The 22,193-nt window shown below is 38.6% G+C and overlaps 1 protein-coding gene across 6 annotated transcripts in view; it reads left to right on the top strand.

The window, feature by feature from the left end:
• Positions 1–22,193, top strand: part of PPFIA2 (PPFI scaffold protein A2) — a 295,808-nt gene that overhangs the window by 268,028 nt on the left and 5,587 nt on the right. For 3 of the 6 annotated variants that reach the window (XM_090139289.1, XM_031589652.2, XM_090139299.1), the window contains 9 exons: positions 7,529–7,610; positions 10,697–10,897; positions 12,612–12,674; positions 13,440–13,469; positions 16,264–16,439; positions 17,263–17,360; positions 19,182–19,357; positions 19,452–19,520; positions 20,434–20,593. In XM_090139289.1, coding sequence (XP_089995415.1) covers positions 7,529–7,610; positions 10,697–10,897; positions 12,612–12,674; positions 13,440–13,469; positions 16,264–16,439; positions 17,263–17,360; positions 19,182–19,357; positions 19,452–19,520; positions 20,434–20,593 — 1,055 coding nt within the window. Of the gene's footprint in view, positions 1–7,528; positions 7,611–10,696; positions 10,898–12,611; positions 12,675–13,439; positions 13,470–16,263; positions 16,440–17,262; positions 17,361–19,181; positions 19,358–19,451; positions 19,521–20,433; positions 20,594–22,193 lie in introns of those variants that run through there. The other 3 variants (XM_090139305.1, XM_090139311.1, XR_016466101.1) reach the window with 2 other exon arrangements.

Raw genomic sequence — 22,193 nt, 5'->3', positions numbered from 1 at the left:
ACAGGCATTTCACTTCAAAGTTTTCTATAGCTGTACCTACCAAACCCTTTTATATCTCTGTAAATCATGAGTTAATAGAAATATAATATAATTCTGAGATATCTGGATTTCATTCAGGCATATAATTTTCTTTTTATGATGGCAATTAGGGGATGTTGAAGAAATTTGATTATCAATGATGGCATCCTGGTTTCTCATACAGGTACTGTTATCAATTATATTGGCAAAAATAGGTTACCTAAAGGGAAAAACATTCAAACCAGAATGAAATTATTCAAAACCAAGAGCAAACTTTAAGTTAAAAATCTATTCCACGTTAACCATATTTACAGATCTTTGGTACAAATATGTTCTGTAGATGCACTTTGCGGAGTTGATACCTAATAAATAACCAACATCAGTTTAATAAAAATCTCATTTTGAAAAATGCATCTGTTCTTCAAAAGAACACATAATTTTTCAAAAATATTCAGAGACCATTTAGAAAGATGTTGGTAATTATAATAATGCTATTATTTTATCTATCTTATGATTTCTTTATGAACTACTGTATATTCATTAACATTTATGTACTTTTTTTTTTCCATTCATCTCTCTTCATCTCATGAAAAGCATATCTGGGTAAGTTAAAACACCATGGCTGCTGAACATACTCATTTTCAGCACCATGTTTGTATTCTATATTTTGTTCTTATTTCTTCTTCTTTTTCTCTTCTGTTTTCTTTTTCCTTTTTTTTATTTTTTTTCTTCTGTTATTCCTGTATAATATAACAATCTCATGCCAAAAAATGACCCAAAGGAAACTATTCAAAGTATTGAAAGCATGCAGAAATTTAGGATTTGTTCCTGCAAGGCTTAAGATAATGAAGAAACTATTTGTAGGAAACTGCTGTAGAAATTTTTAAACACATTTTGGGCAGTCTCAAGCCCAGAATTGTATGGACATTTAAAGTTTAAGTGAGTGGAAAAATCACAACAGATGAAAGCCTAGAATACTGAAGACATTTATTCATATATATTCTGCTAAACTAAATCCACAGGACTCAAACTCCCAAACACTTAAGTAATCCAGAAAACACTTTTTCCCTTTTTGAGCCCTCATGCTATATAGCAGTACAGTAATATTTCATTTGTGCATATGCCTTTACTTTCTTTTTCACCAGTTTATTTTTAAGTTTTTTTTGTTTTGTTTTGTTTTTTTTAATTGTTACCCTGATATCAAGTTTAAAATTCCTAACTCCTCTTTTATCTACCATACAAATGTTATTTCTTCTTGAATTACTTGCAGAGCTTAGGGAGCAAATTTCTTGCATTCAAAGAATGTTTGAGTTATAACTTCCTGAAGGCTGGAAAGACAGAAAAGCTTGAAGAGATCAGGGCTTACCACATAAACTTAGAGTGTATGATTATGAAATGGCTTTGTAAAATTAGATTTGGTAAAATTTAATCAACCTGGGGATTCCAGGCATCTCTAATTTAGAGCACTACATATAGGATTGCATATTGTGCAAGTCTGTTTATTTCACAAGTGTTTTCTTATTTTTTTTTGTAGTCACTCTCAGTAGGTCTAATTTTTAGGGCACAAATTAAGCATTCCTGAATATGTATCCCTTAGCTTAATGTATGTCTTCAGTTAAAGAATGTCACCCTTTAGCTTGCATAGACTTATTATGTACACATACATGGAACAATAAGAGTTAAATCTGCTTTCTTAATCGGTATTGTATTGTGGTAAACTTAAAATTGAATTTCTTCATTTTATAAATTTAAAACCTTCTATTTGTTAATTGCTTCTTGATTCAGGCATGTTTTCATCTCTCAGTCATTCTTTGCTGAAAAGTCCTTAAAAGTTTTCTTTACAAAAAGTTTTGTAAACATGGAAATTGAATTTAGCCCATCATTTTGCCCGCCCATATCAAAAAGGAGGAAAATGAGAAAGAACAAGGAGTTCAAATGATTTAAAAGTCAGGTTTCCTGATAGCCAAAGTTGCATCAAAATTTTACTCAGTGTTTAATTACTGTAGTCTTTAGAAGTCAGATGCATCCTCTCAGATTAAATTAAATCGGTATTATATGCAGTATCAAGTCTGAGTCTTTTTTTTCCCCCCAGCTTCACTGTTTAAAAATATTTGTACTCCTGCAGAAAAAAAGTAGATAAAAAAACTTATTTGCCTTAGACATTTAATGCAATTATTAATTTATGTAAGTGCAGCTAAACTCAACCAGCTTATTTTGTCATCTGATGACACTACCCTCATGATTCTGGTCTTTTACAAATATTTAGGAAAAGGCAGTACAAAAGATAAAATTTAAATCTTCATTTCAATTCATAAGAAATCTTCTGTCCTAAATTTTGGTGTTCTTGAATGTGAATAGATTAGCTTTGGAAGTGCTGTACGAATGAGAGACAGATGTGTTTAATCTTACCTTGAAATTATAGAATTACTCAGGCAAACAGTATATCTTGTGTGCATTTCTCTTCTGGAAAACAGTTGTGTAGTATTTGGTTGTAAAATAAATATTTTAGTATTTTTGATGATAAAACACTGATGGTAGCAATAATAACAATAATAAGAGAGTCTGCGAGGCAAACTCTTCCACTTGTCTTTTTGAGAAAGCATTTTATAAGTTCATTTTATGGGATCCAAATCACCCATTGGCCAAAATTCCTAGATAAATTCCACTAATATTTTACTATTGTTATTTGGTCTTGTTTCACTGTACCTCATTTTCAGTTTATCTCACATTTATGCTTACATTTTAACTGAGTCATTATAATATGCATAATATAATATCCCTGAAGACTCTTCTTTTGAACCTACTAGAACTTTCACAGTAAATGTTATTACTCGCAAAAATAAGATCTGTGTTGAAATACTTTTTATATTCAAGTTTCTTCATGACAGTGTTAGGGTCCAGTTTCTGTAATATGTGGAGTGTTTGGATTATACGTGTCTGAAATTTTAGGCTGTTATTTCTTGTTTTACCTCATGGTGAGAAGCTCCATCTTCATGAAGAAAATTGAATGTCATTGAATGACATGCTTTAAATCAAGATCTTCTTAACTTCCCACACAAATTCTATTTGAAGAACACTCTTATTTTTAATAAAGTTCCTTGAGTTTTATGTGATGAGTTGGTAAGGGCTTCTGATACAGAACTAAAATTACCCCTGTGTAATGGAAGAATAATGAGAAATAGAAAATGTCAAGAATAACATAATTTTAGTCTTATAGTTTTTCCCTTCTCTGCATTTGTGTATCCTTCATGTCCAGAGGGATGTTGCAGCATTCATAGTCCTCATGTCATAAAAAAGTTATGCGCTCAGCTGTGGTAGGTAGTTCTTCCTGGTGCTCATAAGAGTGATGTTAAAGAAAATGGGTCAATATAAAAGTATTAAGAAGCAATTCTGGAGAGAATTAAATCAGTGCTGGGGAAGCAAGTCCACTTTTCTGCCACACGACTCTGCAACACAATGATGTGGCATTTTTCTTTTCTGGCTTGGGGAAAAAAAAAAGAGAAAGAGAGAGAACAGACCACGTTGTGAGACACTCTCAAAAAACAGATGAATATAAACAACTCAAATTTTGGGAAAATGCTGCATAGTCAATATTCATGGAATTTCCTTACTTTGCAAAACCTGGCTTGGGGTAATAATGCATTTTTTTAAGTAGCATATTGCTGTTACTTCCACAATGGAAAAGGATTTTATTCTTGAACAATAATAATGTTATCTTGAAAAATATGGTGTTAATTTGGAATTCATTCCAGTAGAAGTAAATGATTTAAAGCCTTATCTGTGAAATACCATTTCTAATAATGCTTAATTAATGTCAATTCTCCCTTATCAACTTGTTTTCATATGTTGCCAAGAAACTAAACGTGCATGGAAATAATTGCATTTTAATTCCTTACCTCCTTACCAATGCAAAGTGGACACACTGTAAGATGCAGTACTTTATTGTCAGTCTTAGGAGAATATCCCTACATTCTCTTGCAAAGCATCTTCAAAATTAGAGAAAGTGTACCATGCTATTCACTGTCTCTAATCTTTGTATTTGTAGTGAAAGAAAGGGGGAGTGACAAGCTTATGTAGGTTTTGTAAGGAGAATAGCACTACAGTTGCCACAGTCGTATCTGGATACCTTCTCTTTTTTGGCTCAGAAAGCCACTGACTATCCTGAAAGCACTTCATTTCATTCTGTCCTAAAATACTCAGATTCTGTTCTAAAATAGGCAGATTACCCGATTCATTTTTCTTAGGATTTGTACTATTGGTCAAAGCAATATATGTTTTCTCCTACCTGTAATTTGCAACTTATTTTGGTAGAACTGAGTTCCAAGAACTTCCTATATTACTTCATATCCAAAGACAATTTCCTATGACTTACAACTAAAGAATATCTCTCTTAGTCTAGAGATGGAAACTCCTAGTTCTGATTTAGAAATTGTAGGTTCAGGTGATGCAGAACTCCTGATTTATATGAACAAATAACTAAAGCATACTGTTTTTAAAAGAGTAAAATGTAATTTAAATGATCTTTAATATTGGAGAGGCGTTTAAATGAAACATCCTAGAGAAGGAAATGCAAGTCTGAAGCATGAAATTATTTTCAAGGGAAAGAAATATTACAAAAAATCCTTTTAGTATTCCACATAAATAAGTGAGGCTCAGGCCTTATGGTGACTGTATTCCCTGTGCATGGCTGAGTAGAGAATTTCAGCTTTACACTAGATATATTTTCAAACCAAAGCTCTTTTTTCCACAAGCCAAGACCCTTTGAATTATGTGTTTATCATACTGTAGTCTTTAGCTATAGCATAGTGTCTTATTTCTGGCCTGGTCCCATTTCCTTCAGGCAAAATCAATAACTGCAGCTATATTTTCCTTCAGCTGAGTGAGTCAGATTGCCTCTGAAGTAGAAGTGCTTTCCCACTCATGAGGGGTGTACTTGAGTAGTGTTCGGCATTCAAAACAAGCCTCAGGCCAACTCAGATGCTGCAAAGTCACAGGGAGCTCCCTGGAAATACTTACATTATAGTTCCAGTATAAAGAAAGTAACTTTTTTATGGACATGAGAACTTAAAGTGACAATGCACCTTCTGCAGCACCTCGGTTCCTGAGGCCACACAGGGATTTAACACCAAATTAAAGAAATAAGCCACAAGTTCTTCCTGAACCTCATTTCCTTGGAGGCCATATGCCACTGCTCTCCTGCTCTGAGCAGAACTGTCACAAACAGTGGCCCTCAAAATCATTATTTCCATCTTATTTATTTATTCTGATAGCCAGCCCAGTTCTTTCAGATGTGATGGGTAAAGAGAAATACTCCATATAAGGAAAAATCTAGAATCAGTTTCTTCTGATGATGGTGATTCCAAGAGACTTTAGGCCAGAGAAAAGAAGCTGCACCCTGGGCTTGGGTTGGCTCTAGAAAAGGAGAAAGTCCTGTGGGGTTTTGCAGGGTCTGTGTTTTGCTCTGGGATACTGAACCCAGACAGATGAGGAGGGGGTAGCATCAAAGACTTGGCTCTCCCTGAGCACAGCTATGTCAGCTAACAACCCTGCTGGCCCCAGGAGATCTGCCATCCCCTGGGGGTGTTGGAGGGATGGCCAGGGTAGATCGCAAGCATCCTGCAAAGATCTCTCTCGGGGAATGCTGAACTCAAATTCCCCATCTGCAGATATCTGAGATGTGGGTGTTTGCTGATAGTGGCCATACCTCAGCTCTGCTTTACTATAAGTATATGCCTCCATTGGCCCACACTGCTGGTCTTCCTGGTAGTATGGGACTCTTCAGCTAATGAAGATAACGTGACATTTGGGTGCCCAAGTAGCAAGTCTTTCTCATCTTATGGAGGATTGTGCCATCATAGGAAGCAAGGGTAGCTCTTCAGTGTCTTTGGACAGCCAAGTGGCAGTGGATCAGCTAAAGAACTGTGCTGCAAAAGATGTGTAGGAGGAGAAGCTAAATAAGCTTCAGTAAAGCTGTCAAGAATCTGTAGTATTGTACATTACCACAGCAGCAACATAGAAACTAAAGCAGCTGTCTTTCTATTAATGCTCAGTGAGGAATTTAAACGCGTTTGCAAAATTGCTGTTTGAGTTCTGTGTTTTTACTAAAGCCAAATTGTCTCAATCTAGCCCCTTAGCAGTGCAAAAATCCCCAAAGCAACACTCCTTGTAAGATCACTCAATTGCTTTTATCTGCTGTGATTTTGCAGTACAAATACTTGAAAGGCTGCTTAGGCAGTGAAGAATTGCCAAGGGATAACTGAACCACAAAGGCTGTAGTAATAACAGACAAAGCAAAACTGGAGCTATAATTCCAAGATTTCCTTGTTGGGTGGGAATGTAAGCGAATTTTAATACTCCATTAGCATAGTCCCTATCTAATTTTGTTTTCACTACAGCTTATTGCTGAGAGCATTCTTTTGTGTTTTACTCAGTAGGAAGCTGCTGAAAGTATGTTGTTAAATACCAGGAAATAGAAACAACTTACAGAAGGACCACTTCTGCTATGCCACCACCACAAAGGACCTTTATTCATGCTACCTAATACACCAGTGCTCAGTTAGATGCCTGGTCAAGTGGTTGAACACATTGAATATACAGCATTTTCCTGACAGTGTGGCTGACAGACCTATACTTTACAAAATATTTAACACTACTATATTAGAAGTGCATTTTAAGCTTTGAGAGTGGTACTTTTGCCACGGTTTTTTTATACACATTCATTGTAGTCCAGAGAAGCTGCAGAGGCAGTAGTTGGATTGGTACCTGTTCAATTCTGTAAAAGTATATCCATACATATGTATAAAATTGAGAAAGCAAATTCTATAATCATAAAAATATGTACCTCAGTAAACCACATGGATTTTCTTTGTATGTAAACAAGACAAAAACTAATAATGTGCAACTACTAAATATTTAACCAACTCTTTTTAACCATGGATGTCTTATTTAAGATGCAGAACACTGTATTCCATTTCATTCTTGTATTCCAGAGGCCACAAAATTGTACGTGGCTAGTCCAACAAGGTTTTGTGTTTCACAAAGAGCCCACAGATCCTGCTGCATTACATCCAATCTTAGCTAAGGTCTGAAAGCTGGCCATGTGGGGACATTATGAGTAATGACCAGACCACACTTAAACTAGGCTCAGGAGGAATCCCAGAATTTTCCCAGTTTCCCAATGTCTTCTATTGTCTGAGTGGTCCTTTTAATAGAGAATACCTCAATTCTTTATTGCTTCAGATCAGTACACATAGAAACTTTCTGTATGTTAGGTGTCAAAATGCACCAAAGGACATCAAAATTCACTAAGGAAAAAAAAAAAAAGTTAGGAACAGAATAAGGAATATGTTCAAACAAGAGAAGGAGCTATAATGTTCATTGTGAATTCTGTGCCTTTTCTATGCGTGTCACTGTGCTTCACTGTTGTTACCCTTAATGATGAGGCACGGTTGCATCTGTATTGTCTTTATACACAGCTCTGCATATTTAACAGCTTTTGATTCATTTTTAGACATGAACTTCTGGAAGAAGCTCGGAGAAAGGGTTTGCCTTTTGCCCAGTGGGATGGGCCTACGGTGGTCGCCTGGCTGGAAGTAAGCGTTTCTCACACTGGTGGGCCACTTCTTTACCTAGATATCATTGCAAATAGGAGGAATTATTTATTATTCAATTGCACCTGAAATGTGAGAGATGCAGGTTGAAATCCTTCATCTCCACCATCACTCGAGGTGCTGAGGGCTATCCTTTATTTCAAGGGTGTGTATGAATGGAATTTGGAATACATCCAGAGAAAATTCTTCAGCAGAAGTCTCTACCAATTTTGACAGAAATCAATTTTAGTTTTTTAGGTGAAGGAACTACTTGAAAAACACCTACCCAGACCTTGAGGGAACATGTAGGCAGAATGTAAGGATGTTCTCATACATTATAGACAATCACTTCTACCAGCACCAGCTCTGTGCAGACACAAGCTCTTTGTTGGCTAAAGCTGTAGCATCTGTTCTTTGTCTGCACCGAGTGTCTCTACGTATTCCCAACTATTCTCATGTCTGATCATCAGAAATAATCTGCAGAACTTTTTCCTGCAACTAGAAAAAATAGCCCCACTTCAAATCTCTGACAGAAAAATGTTCAGGGAATAAGCAAAGAGTGAGGAATGAAAGAAGCTGACATCTACAAAACTTCCACTTCACGTTTTATTTGAAAGTTCCTAATGAAAAAGGATGAACTGAAAACTGCAGAAAGGCTGTTCAAGCATTCAGACATAACCTTGGAAAATGGGATGATATCTTTCTTCCAGAAAAACAAACTGCTATCAAGGAACATTTGTTAATTTGGCTGGCAAATGACTTTTCTGGGAAGTATGACAGTTGTGTAGCCAGATTTGTATCAGTCAGAAATATTCACTATTACAATAAATACTGATTTACTGGTAAGGTGCACATGCAAAGGTCTAAGCATTTCCAAGTACTGAAAACAGTTTGTCCTTTAATGTCCTCCACAGTGATGTAAAATGTGGGGATATTTCTGGCAATTTAAGTTCTGATTTTTATTTTTTTTTTTGCCTTGATTCTTAGCTGTGAAAGATGTGCATCCCAATGCCTAAGAGAGATGTTGTAAAGAAAAATTGATATCTATGAATTTCTGAGGAAATGTGATGACAGTAGCACAGGAAAGCCCATGCAAAAGCTTATGTTGCAGTATCCAATACAAACTGTGTCCTGATGATAAAAATATATGAGGCAGAAGTGTTGGATTTATTCAGTGAGCATCAGTGCAGTCAGCCATCAGATAGACACTGTGTGCATTCCATACTCTCCTGGGGAAAATGTAATGTGTGACCCTGGGAATACAAACTGAAATTAATATTAAAGGAGCCAAAGGGCGAATTTGAAGTAGTGGATGTGATTGCAGTTGTGATATGTCCAAACTTTTCAGGGCTCGACTTCTCAGCATTAGCATTTATTCTGGTCATTTGTATGTAGCACAGACATAGCTGAGATATATTTTAAGAACTGTGACTTTTCTTAACTAAAGAAAAGTGTATCAGTCTTGATCTGTGGATTCACTGCCTATGTGTGAATTCCACACTGTGAATGTATCCTGTTTTTAGGGACTGTTCTCATCCACCTTCATTTTCTGATAGGGACAGCTGTTTTGTTAAAGAACTTGTTTACCTAATGAGCAGCAAACAGATGAATCTGTTTCTGCAGAGTGAATAACTCCCAGATTTCACACATATCTCCGCTTTTCAAGCACAAATATGAAAAAGAAATAATGTCAAATTAAATGAAAGTATTAAATATAGTTTAGGTCTATATGTCGTTTCCACATGGGTCTTTGTTTAAGTGTAACTGTGTATCACAGAATCACAGAACGTCAGGGATTGAGAGGGACCTCAAAAGATCATCTAATCCAACCCCTCTGCCAGAGCAGGAACACCTAGACCTAGTCACACAGGAATCTATGTAAATCTTGTTTTCATTTTTTATTTTCAAGAAGCTTTTTATGTCATTGCAACTAAACTGGGATTAGATCATATTTTCCAAGTTCAGACTAGAATATTCACTATTTTGCTGCACAGAGGAAATCTCAGATTATACTTTGTGCTTCCCAGTGCCAATGGCAAGAACTATGTTCTAAAAAATCCAAAATGTCACCTAGAGTTTAGTACCTAGATAAGTTGTTCTTTGTTTTCCATTGTGCTATCCTCAGAATCTCAGTGGTTATGGCATTTGCTGCCTACATGTGCTTCTCACACTTTTCTCTATAGTATAATGTATTTCACGCCATGACAAAAACTTCCAATGTGTATGTAGCCCTACTATGGAATTATCTCTTTTGAGAGCACAGATGTGTAGACACTGATAGATATTCAGTGAGGAAGCTCAGAAGACCTGGCAGAATTCGTACTGAGTACGTGCCAAGAAAGAATGCTAGAGATGGAGAGCACCTCTTAGAAGAAAGGACCTGGACTCTGTGCCACTTTGAAATACAGGGCTGCTGCTGACCTAGGCTAATAAGTCTCCTAAGTAGAGAAACTTGAAGTGACAACTACATATCTTCTGAATCCATGGTGATGTAGTTGTGCTCACATCTCACTCTAACATCTAACCAGTATTTCCAGTCAGGGTACTACCATACCAGTTTGTTCCTAGATATGCAGTAAGCACAGCCCTCACTAAGTCGGTTATCTGTACTGTGCTTAATTTCTATAAAGAAAATATAAGCCACGAATGATAAAACTGCCCCACGAGTATACCATAGGGACTAACATGGAAAGAGAATGAAAACCAGTTTAGGACAAAATGGTAAAAATAACTTAAATGATTCCTATTTGTTTCTTTTCTGTGCATGATAAGACTCTAAAACCACCAGTGATGCTGACTCGTGCCACAATTTGCTTGAGGGCACAGGAAAGAAGTAGCCCAGATGATGGAGAAACACAGCTCTAAAAAATAATCCAAAGGATTCCTTTGCTTTAAATGTCTGGCTACAATAGAAGCAATAAAGAGTTCCTGTGAAGTCATGGCAATTTCTGAAACAATTTCATTTTAATAAAGGCTATACTCATTTGTGTGTATTACTAAACTTATTCAGGTTGATAGGTGCCTCAGTGATTAATTTCATCTGAAAATTGAAGCGGTGCTTGAAACAAATGTGTGCTTTGTCTCAACAGCTCTGGCTGGGAATGCCAGCTTGGTATGTGGCCGCCTGTCGTGCCAACGTGAAGAGTGGAGCCATCATGTCTGCTTTATCTGACACCGAGATTCAAAGAGAAATTGGAATCAGCAATCCTCTTCATCGCCTAAAACTGCGATTAGCAATCCAGGAGATGGTATCACTCACAAGCCCATCGGCACCTCCAACATCTAGAACAGTGAGTTCTGTTCAGATAACTTCTTTCCCACTTCATTCTGCAGGAGACTGCAGAAAGGCTTTGGTAGTAGCAGAGTGACTCAACCCACAATTCCCAGTCAATGTGAACAGTCATATGGAGAAGCATTTGTTCATCATTCACTTGATTATTGATCACTGATATATTTACCTTATTTGTAATCTTACTTGTAGTTTTGCCCTTCTATTCCTTCAGGTGTACTATCCCAGCCAAATAAGATCGTCTTTTTTTGTTGTTTACCTTTTTATCATTTGTGGGGTTGTGTAATGCAGGAGGGAGGAGTTGTTGTTTAGGAATATAGCTCTTCTGAATCTTGTTCCCTTTCCCCTTTTTGTATCCTTTCAAATGTTTTATGGTCTGATTTGGCTGCTTGAAGGTTCCTCATGCTTTAAGGAGAAGCAATGATTGGAGGCGTAGAAGGCAGAAGTGGAACACATGGGAAGGAAACAAGTAGAGACAAAATAAGTCTGAAAGGAAAGAGGGGAATATATTAAAAAGAGCCTGAAAGTGCATTGGGGGAGAGCAAAAATGTATGTGCTGTAGATAAAAGACATTTTTTTTAATGGAAAATGGAGAAAAACTGGCCAAATGGATGAGGAGAAATTGTCTTTTGTAATCTCTAATTTTCATGGAATTCATGAAGCATCTTAAGGTGGAAATTAGAATTGAGATACCTTGGAGGGATTTAGAAATGGTATGTAAGCAGTTGAGAAACTGGGCAAAAGGACCCAAATGTTACCATTGGTTGGCCTTTCACCTTCACACTGCTAAGAGGCTTTCAAAAATTATAGTTCCCGATCTGATACTTCCTCCCCACAGAAACCATGGTGATGTCATAAATTCTAATGCAAGTATGTATTATAGACACAACACAGTGTTGAATTACTAAAAATACATTTACTATCAAAATCCATTTTGGATATTTTTGATTTCAAAGCACAAGAGAATCGTCACGTAGGAAACAAGAAAACAACACATTCAAGCTAGTAGCTTGGGAATAATTTGCTCTTGACTTCTCCTTATGTAACTGGCAGCAAAATGCTGCACTGCCCTCAACTGTGCATTTCTGAATCCCAAGTCTTTCTGCTTCCCCTCTTCCTCAGGAAAGGAGCTAATTTACTGCAGCTCCCAAGAAAACACAATATATTCCACCTTGTGTGCACAGCAGGCTTCCCACCCCTTTCCTGCCTCATCTCATTGTCCTTGCAAGAATCTAAATGAAAACAGGTCAAAGAGGAAAACAGTCTTACAAGCATATTCGCTTGACATTTTTGTTTCACAGAAATGTGGGGGAAGCAATCATTATTTAGATTACAATTTGAGCTTGTGATGTGTGCAGAATATTTAGTCTGGAAAGTCTTTGAGAAATGAAGCTTACCTGCAGACAAATCCATGACCTAAAGGTTGTATTTGCTACTTGCGTGTGAAATGCAGCTTTAATTCTTCTTTCCTTTGCGGCTGTGCCCATCCATCAGTGCTAGCTGAAACATTCCATCACGTCCGTTCGGACTCCTCTAACAAAGACACAAACCAAATTGTCTCAAGTTGTCTCTAACTGCAGCTCGGTAGAGGCAAGATGATGGTTGTGCTGATGGTGATGCTATACGCTGTTAACTTACAGTGGTGCTGCCTTTCTTCTTTACCACTGCTTACCTAATGTGGATCCCTCCTGCCTCCCTGCGGGCCCTGCTCATAGCCCTCAGGCAATGTTTGGGTGACCCATGAAGAAATGGAAAATCTTGCTGCTCCAGCTAAAACGGTTAGTTCTTCCCTTTGCATGTAAGCATTACTGCAGTGCTCAAAGCTTCTGCAGGCAGCTTCCCAAGCATGCCAGTAGAAAGAGCAGTTCTGTTGTTTCCCGGCAAAAGAAATTTCAAATGGTAATTACAAAGATTGTGCAAGCCTATAAGTTGAAGTTCTACATTGCTTTTTTTCTCTGCCAACTTGAAACTTCACTCAGTGAAATAATGAAATTGCTGAAGTTTAGTATTGTTGGTAAAAATAAACATAATGACACTCAATTGACCAGAGGAAGAGTTCATCCTGTTTAACTGGTCAACCAGAACAATATATGTTTGCCATAAAAATGCTGTGTGAAAAGCACTGCTCAGTCTATTCATAAGAACACGGATTTTATTGTGAATATTACAAGATCTAACTAGAAACAAATAATGGCATTTCTAACACCCAGTTTTGGAGAGGAAATGACTGTGTTTTGATTATTAACCGTAAAAAGTATTTGAGATAATGTTGTAGAGTTTCACTAAACTGTAAAGATTTTGTATCTTGAACACAGATAGATTTGCTCTGCTAAGATTTTATGGTTTTAATCTTTGTAATCCTTCTGGTAGCTCATCCCAAGACATTGGAAGTAACTTGAGTTTAGAAATTTTAACAGTACATTTTACACATATGTTTTCAATCATAGTAAGATTGCCATTTGCATGAAAGCCACATCTTCTTTTTAACTCATTTTTATTGTCTTTTTACCTGCTTTACTAATTGCTTCCTGTTGATAATGCAGAAAGAGTCTGAAGAAGGCAGCTGGGCCCAGGTATGACCTTTTTGCATGATTTTTTTTGAATGTAAGGTTAACAATAATGTCATTAATGCATTATCAATAGTCAAAGAGAAGAATGGTATTGTGACAGTACCTCAAAGATTGAATTGTAATTTGCACATTCTATTATTCTTCAATACAAAAAAAAAATTTTTTTCAGACAGGTTTGCAAACAGATGCATATGTAAATATTTTTCTTAAAAGGAAATGCTGTGAGGTATACAACATAATGATTTGAAGGGCATCAACACAGTCCTTTATTTTACATGCCCATAACTAATATGATTTATTAATATCCCAAGAATGATAAAGGATTAAAGCTTCCAAATAAATAGCAGCAAGTGTCACGCTACCCAGAATGCCAGTAGCTTGATAGCCCAAAATATTCTATGGAATTAGGACATTTGGGATACCCTAAATGCTAGCAGAAAGCATTTACCAGTCATTTCAATGGAGTAGGCTGTGTCCTTGCATTCAGCTTGGAGGATTTTTGTTCTCTGAATATAGAATCATAGAATCATAGAATCACTGAATGGTTTGGGTTGGAAGGGACCTTTAAGGTCACCAAGTTCCAACCCCCCACAGTGGTCAGGGACACTACCCTCTAGACCAGGTTGCTCACAGCCCCATCCAGCCTGGCCTTGAATGCTTCCATGGAGGGGCATCCACAGCCTCACTGGGCAACCTGTTCCAGTGTTTCACCACTCTCACAGTAAAGAATTTCTTCCCGACACCTACTCTAAATCTACTCTCTTCCAGTTTAAAACCATTTCTCCTTGTCCTGTAGCTCTGTGCCCTTATAAAAAGTTAAACTTTTATATAATATATAATATATATAATAAAATATGCACAAACTCCCTTTACTTAGGGCAACATCTCAAAGTCTCGGAATTAGAGATGAAGGAGCTTGTTCCAGTCCACATGTTCTAGAACTCCCCTCTACAGAGCTAACTTTAGCTGTAATGGGTTTGTTAGAGAGCTTTTTTGTTGTTGTTTTACCTGATAACAGCATCTGATAAAAAATGAAGTAGTGTGGGAGATGTGATATGAAGGCCCCAAGCCCAGCTCTGAGTCAGGTCCTGTGTGGTGACCAGGTGCGGACACACAGAATGGGACAGGATTTTGCATTACAGCAGATAGGGATGCTTGGCAGTGCCACAGAATCCAGACACATATGGGAGAATCATTTAGTTTGTAAAACACATTCACGGTTGTCCAATCATCAACCTGACCATCAAGCAACCACCACTAGGCCATGTTGCCTCCAGTAAGGTCACTGTTGTAGCCTTGTTAGGTCACGTCCTTGTACTCACACATCCAATTACAACCATGATTTTTGCTTGGTAAATTCACATTTAGGGACACAGAAAGCCTATGTATTCCTAGCCAGCTACATTTTAGAGATTGTTTCTACCTCCCAGATAAACCAAGAAAAGATTTTCCTCTGTTTTGAGAATAGACAATGAGATGTGCCAAGAATTAGAGATCCAACATTTCTAATCTTACACCATCTATTTTTAGAAGAATTAGAGACACAAGTGTATAAATCACACCCAAGTACCAATCTACAAATAGTCTTTTATAATTAGGTACAACACTTTTCGTGTTAGTTGGACTATGAAACATTTATATTCTTAAATTTCCTTCTCTGTGTAATAAATGCACACGCACAGTCTTACTGTCTTTATTATGACATTCTTCTTCTCTTCAGAATCTCACAAGAATGAGAGATGGGGGCACTGTATTTTCCCCCACAGAATGTACATCTATCCTGCCCTGTAAACCGTTTGTCCACAGTGAGAGGAGGCACACTGAACTAAAAAAGACAGTTAGACTTGGAAATGACACTCAGAACCGAGCACCACCCTTTTAGGGAGGTGTGAATCTTGTCATTTATGAGTTATTTTTTCTGTTAGGTTGTAATGTTACCAAATCAACAATAAGATGAAAAATTTATCTGTTTTGCGTCTTAATTATGCAAACTATATAAAAAATAGTACAAGCACGCATGTGTTCAGATACTTTTTCCTCACCCTCTTGAAATCTCAGCTGCACAACGTAGTAGCTTCATGTCTCATTTCTATGAGAAATTTGGCTTGCTCACTTTTTAAAAAGCGAGCTTACAAGGCACTTATGTTTAAGATGGTCACAGCTGAAAATATCATATTTTGTCACCTGCTGAAGACCACTCATGTAAGCTTGGCTGACAAATAAAATTAATGTTTAGTCTCAGGAGTAATCATGAATTGCATGAATTGCAGAAATGAGAAAAGCCATTAGCTCATATTGGGGAAATCATAACTCCACCACCACCCCCCCTAGTGCAACTCAACTCCAATTCCCCACAGCCATGTTTATGTTACCAAGTATTACACAGGATCTGCATGGCGTATGTATTCCAGAAGTAGAATGGACAGCCTGTAAGACCATGAAGCAAACGCATTTTGCCTGTGTGATGTACTGGCATGCATTTAAAAGACAAAATGGAAACTATTACTTTGTGTTCTAACAGTTTTTTACATTTTGCACAGATAGCGAACAAGATCAAAAATGCTAAATATTGCTATTAGTAACAAATACTTCAGAGTAGCTGACAACTCCAAATTATGAAATGTCAAAATAATGAAAACAATGCATGGTTTTCTTTCGACTGATTTTCTAAGCTAAGAAGTCTTGCTAGAACCAAACAGAGAATGTCAATATAGACTTCAGTCTGTGGTGCAGCCCAGAACAAACTTATGAAAATGACTCCCCCCCCTTCTTTTCTTTCTTGTTGATTTTTCTTTAGACCCTGGCCTATGGTGACATGAACCACGAGTGGATAGGTAACGAATGGCTGCCCAGCCTGGGCTTACCTCAGTACCGCAGTTACTTCATGGAGTGCCTGGTCGATGCGAGGATGCTGGATCATCTGACGAAGAAAGATCTGCGTGTACACTTGAAAATGGTGGACAGCTTCCATCGGTATGTCTGCGCTTGCAAGGCCTCTCGTGTCTGATGCAGCACTCAGTGCTGCTCAGAGCAACAGTGCTTGCTATTTGTAGTTCTGGCCTGGAAAAGCTCATGGAGGAGTTTGTGCCGAGTGTCAAAAACGTGAGCAGAGAGACTGACTCCTTCAGTAAGAGCAACTGCATCACAATGCTCCCTCATAACTGAGATACTGGTACAGATAATTTCATAATAAGCAGGGAACCATTAATGTATAAACAAAGCTGTTAATAACAGAAAAACTAATAGTTAATGTATTAAGTGGCCTTAAATGATCAGAAAATGATGGACTAAGATTGGAAGTCCTGAGTCTTTGTAATGAAAAGCTATTGTGTGCAGCACATCAAAGCTGCTCACAGAACAAGCACATTGGCAGTTGCTAGGGTTATCTAGGGACGTAGTCAGGAAGCTAAATTGGAAATATGGAAATAAAGGCATTTGACTTCAGGAGAAATGATGTCTATGTGACAAGAAGTGGATTTTGTTAAATTTGCTGTCTGACACTTCTTTTTGAGGACTGATTTGACAAAACACTTAATTGGTCTCCCAAAGCCTGACTTTTTCTTAATGTTTCAAGTTACTTATGCTACAACATGTATTCAAACACGTTTGGTTTGTCCATTTCATTTTTCAAGTCTGCAGAGTTTTTTTAATGATTTTGCTCTACCTCTTTTCTCAAGACTTGTTACATGGGCCCCATGAAACAGCTCATGTGACATGCAGGAAATACATCCTAAATATGTTCTCATCTTCACATTTTTCTTTATTAACTCTGTAAATGTTTCTCTTTAAATAACAGAACAAGCTTGCAATATGGAATCATGTGTTTAAAGAGATTGAATTATGATAGAAAAGAACTGGAAAAGCGAAGAGAAATGAGTCAGCATGAAATAAAAGGTGATAGTTCCTGGGAATGAATACTGGGAATGTTTCTTTTGAAGCTTCACACTATTAACCCCCTTGTCATGCCACTTAGCAAAGCATTTAAGCATGTGCTTTAAATAAACCTTGCACAAATCCAGCTGTTGGCAGAACACGGAACCTCTGCCTAAATTAGGCACAGTAATACTTTGCTAAATTGGGGCTGCAGTTCTGAACAGTGGTTTGATGTCCACCTTTTGCTAAATGGGATGCTGGGCACGGACCGTATCCATCTTTAAGTCTCAGAAGCAAAAGGCCAAACAGCCTCAGGTCAGTGAGATGTGTGGGGTAGCGCTGGGACACCTAACCCTGAGCACTTGGACAAGTCTTTGCCCTTGATGTCCCAGTTCACAGCACAAGCTGCAAAGAGATTGCTGGGGGGAGGCCACCAAGGCAGTTGTTTGAAAAATATACATATGTATAGGAGCAGTTCCTAACAGAACCAACCTCATTAGAGGATTTAGCAGCTGATTTAGAAGTATTTTGCTGCACAAAGCTCCCTGGAGCAGTTGCAGCCTGGCTGCACAGCTCTCTTTGTAGGTAGCAATTAGGATTGCTGCTCCCCTCTGCCTTCCCATGCTGAAAGTGAATCCTTTGATTCCTCAAGCATTGCCAGCTCTCAGAGTGACAGCAGTTTGTGCCTTTCAAATGCAGTGCTTGTTGGAAGAACTAAAAGAAAAAGGTGTGTGGGGGAATTCAGAAGGGTAGAAGTCTTTGGGCAGGGCAGGTGATGGCATGTACTAAGCCAAAGACTTGGAACTGGAGGCATCAGATCTGCCTGAGTGGCTGCGGCTGGACTCCTGTATGCGGTTTTGGCTTTTGGTCTGGGATCTCAGAGTTGCTCCAGTAGAGCTGAGAGCAGGATGACCACCAACACATCACCCTCCAGCCTGCACCCTGCTGGCACGACCAGGCAGGGGTTGAGCTCAGCGATGCCAGGCTGTGGTTGGACCCATCCTGACACCAAAGTTAGGGATGTGATGGAGAACACTGCTCCTGGGAAAAGCTCTGCTGTTCTGTGGCTTCCGGAAAACCCTTCACCACAACACAAAGTGCAGGACAGTACTTCCCACTCACAGGTACAAAGAGCAGTGGCAGTAACTTTCTTTTAATGTAATGGACAGGACAGGGTACTTTTTTTTACAAGAGCAAAATCCTCTTAAATGGTTTCCCAGCTCGTTTTCTTGCCTTAGCCTTCTAATTTCCATGGACCTGGACAGCAGAACTAGCTTTCACAACTAATAATAGTTCCAGTCTCCAACAGTGTGAACTTTCCACCAGATTCTGCAGGTGCAGGCCCAGCCCACAGATGCCTGATACAAAACGCTCAAGGAATGGGTATTTGTGCTGCACGACAAAGCTGTAAAAACTTGCTTAAGAATTGGAAAGGGTTTGGAGGGTGTCCATTACACTTCCCATGCTTTCTCAGGCCTGCTTGCTTTAAGTTCATCTGTCTGAAAGTGAGGCTCCCTTAGAGCTGATAAATGGACGATGGGTCTCTAGAAGAGGTGAGAGGAACAGTGTTCTGGAGATGCCCTCTGGAGACACGTGGGAAACGATTTTCTTTAGAAAGCATTCAGAACAACCGTTTAACAACCATGTAAGGGGAAAGCAGCTAAAACTGCAAAGCTATTCCCACACCTTGGGTTTTCATTGGTAATTACTGAAGCCATTAGAGCTGTGCTAATAGTTTACTGATGTTCCCCATGCAGAAATTAAACCAGTTTGAATGCATGCAGCTGTACAGTTTGGAAGGTACCAGTTAGCAGGCCCTGACCCAGTGTCATGTTCTTACAGATGTGCTGGTGTGGAGCAACGACCGCGTCATCCGCTGGATACAAGCCATCGGCCTACGGGAATACGCAAACAATATTCTAGAAAGCGGTGTACATGGTTCCCTTATAGCACTGGATGAGAACTTTGATTACAGCAGTTTAGCTTTATTATTACAGATTCCAACACAAAACACCCAGGCAAGTCTGCTCACGCTACTTCTGTTTAATCTGTACCCGTGATTGCCACTGATTGCTCTTCAACCATTTTAATTGTTGACTTTGGTATCTCTAGGCACGGCAGATCCTTGAGAGAGAATACAACAACCTTTTAGCACTAGGAACTGAAAGACGACTTGAGGAAGTAATTAATTTTATTTTCAGTATTTATCAACTATCACAGTAAAACATAAAAGTTGAATGCAATGCATGAAGATATGTTAATCCACCCATGATTCAAAAGAGCCAGTTACAGGTGTTTAAAAAAAAAATAAATCAGGAAATCAAGGTTTTTAAAGTGGCCTCCATATAGCTACATATCCATCCATCCTTAGCATATGGGACACTAATGTGTGCACTGCACTCTTAACTTAAGATGAATGCTTTCCATGGAGGAAAAAGACAGAAAGTCACGTGGAAAGATGAGGGTAGATGGGGCAATGGGGAAAGGCCTGAAAGGTCTGTGCAACCTGTTCTTTGGGCCACTTCGAACTTTTATTTGAAGACAAAACAGAGGACAGGAAAAAGTGCATTTTCTGGCAGTTTTAAGACAATCAATGCGTCCCACAGTGGGAGTGAGGGCAGTTACCTAGGAATCTCAAATCCACCTATGGAAAACATTCATCTCAAGGTCAGACTCTGGTGCAGAAATGTTCAAGGAGCAATAAACATTTTAAGGGCTTGACAAAAATGTGTGATACCTACCAATTCTGTGCATGTTTGATTCCGTACTAGAGCTTTACTTAAGCCTCCAACTGCAGTAACAAACCACTGCAACAAATACCGTAACAAATCACTATATTTATAAGAGATCTAACTTATAAGAAACTATCGTCCAGCATGTCAAGTCACCAACATAAGAGAAGCTTTTCACCCTAGCATTTAGTATTAATTTCTAAAGTATTTACTTTTATAAGAGCATCTCAAATGCACTGGACACAGTGCAGCAAAGTAGGGCACTTGTTGCAAACCAGACCTGTTGGTGGGCAAGGCGGCAGCCAGGTGATCAATGGCAGACTTCCCTTGGTTTTATCCGACACAACTCTGTGTCTCGACAGAGCGACGACAAGAACTTCAGGCGCGGCCCCTCCTGGCGACGACAGTTTCCCCCCCGTGAGGTCCATGGCATCAGCATGATGCCCGGCTCCTCCGAAACGCTGCCGGCCGGCTTCAGGTTGACCACGACCTCAGGGCAGTCCCGGAAAATGGCAACTGACGGTACGAAGTCATTTCTGCACTTATAGAAAGCAGGAGGCTTCCCCTAGCATTCTAACCTGACTTCAGTGCACATCTGTCCTGCCACAAACAGCCAAGTTCACCTACTAGCATAGGATGGATGAATGGAGTCTGGGACAGTGGAAGGAGGGAATGGCAGAGCACTGACTTGGCATGCTAGTGACGTTTCTCATGTTTGTGTAACACTGTTCATTGAAAGTAAATATAAAACTGGCCATCCTGAGTGCAAAAGAAACGTTCAGAGAAGTATTCATTTGCTGATGTTCAATCTGAGAGTACATACAAGATCTAAACAACTTTTTCAGCTGATAAACCTCTCCATTTGGCACAGTTTATTTCAGAGGATGAGCTTAGGATAGTGATAGGACAAGGGGGAATGGTTTCAAACTGAGACGGGAGGTTTAGGTTAGATATTAGGAGGAAGTTTTTCACACAGAGGGTGGTGACGCACTGGAACAGGTTGCCCAAGGAGGTTGTGGATGCCCCATCCCTGGAGGCATTCAAGGCCAGGCTGGATGTGGCTCTGCACAGCCTGGTGTAGTGGTTGGCAACCCTGCACATAGCAGGGGGGTTGGAACTAAATAATCATTGTGGTCCTTTTCAACCCAGGCCATTCTATGATTTCATTACTTAGATGTTCTTACAGGGAGATGACATCTTTACTTTCCTATCTGACATTCAAAGAAGTCCAGTTTATAAATTGTTGTATGAAAGCAGGGAGAAAAGGAAATTCCACTGCAGCTCTTCCATCAAATATGTGAACAATAAAAGCCATGCGAGTGCACCTGTCTGAAGTTCTGAGAAGTAATGTCCGATTTCTAACAAAGCTCTTTATTTCCTTGTGAGAGAATTTAGGTCTACAAACAGGTTTGTCTTACAGTAATGTAATACACTGTGGTGATTACATTTTGTAATTCTTTAATGAATTTGGTATGAAAATTCAAACATCTAAATTCCATTAAAGTTTCTCACCTTTTAAAAATATCTCTTTATAATTGCAGTTACAGATGGAATAATTTACTGATTGCATCACTGTATTCATTGACTTCACTGCTCATGTGCACGCTTTGCTTTTAATCCTGCACTTTTTGGTAATGTTGAAGCCGTACAACAAAAATCCATTCCAAGGCAAACTCCATGCACAAAGAAAGGTGCAAACTCCCAGGGCACTTCCACTTTCTTTAGTAGACAAGACCCTTATAAGCATTCATAGACTTTGCCTTTTAGCCTCATTATGAAGCAGAAGATACTATTCCCATTTTACAGATGGGGCACTGTGGCATAGGGGAAATTCACCTGATTCACCTGATTTAAGTCTGGTCTTCCAGACAGTTTATTACTAAGCTGGATACAGAACCTGGCAGACCTAACATGCAGGTAGCCTTGAGACCTATATCTTCATCTAGGATTTGGCTTCCTGTCACCCACTGCTGAGAACACTCTGGTATTTAAACACCATGGCAAGTACATTATAAGGACTTCTAACAAAATAAATTCAAAATTAAGCTGTACTTAAGGAATATAGATTCAACAGTAGAAATGAAGAGACTTTGAATGAGTTCCGCACCCAGATTGTGTCATA

This window comes from Phasianus colchicus, chromosome 1, assembly GCF_987193195.1.
Source record: "Phasianus colchicus chromosome 1, bPhaCol1.hap1.1, whole genome shotgun sequence".
NCBI classification, from domain to species: domain Eukaryota; kingdom Metazoa; phylum Chordata; class Aves; order Galliformes; family Phasianidae; genus Phasianus; species Phasianus colchicus.
The sequence above is the reverse complement of the archived record's forward strand: the minus strand, read 5'-3'. Positions and strand labels throughout refer to the sequence as shown.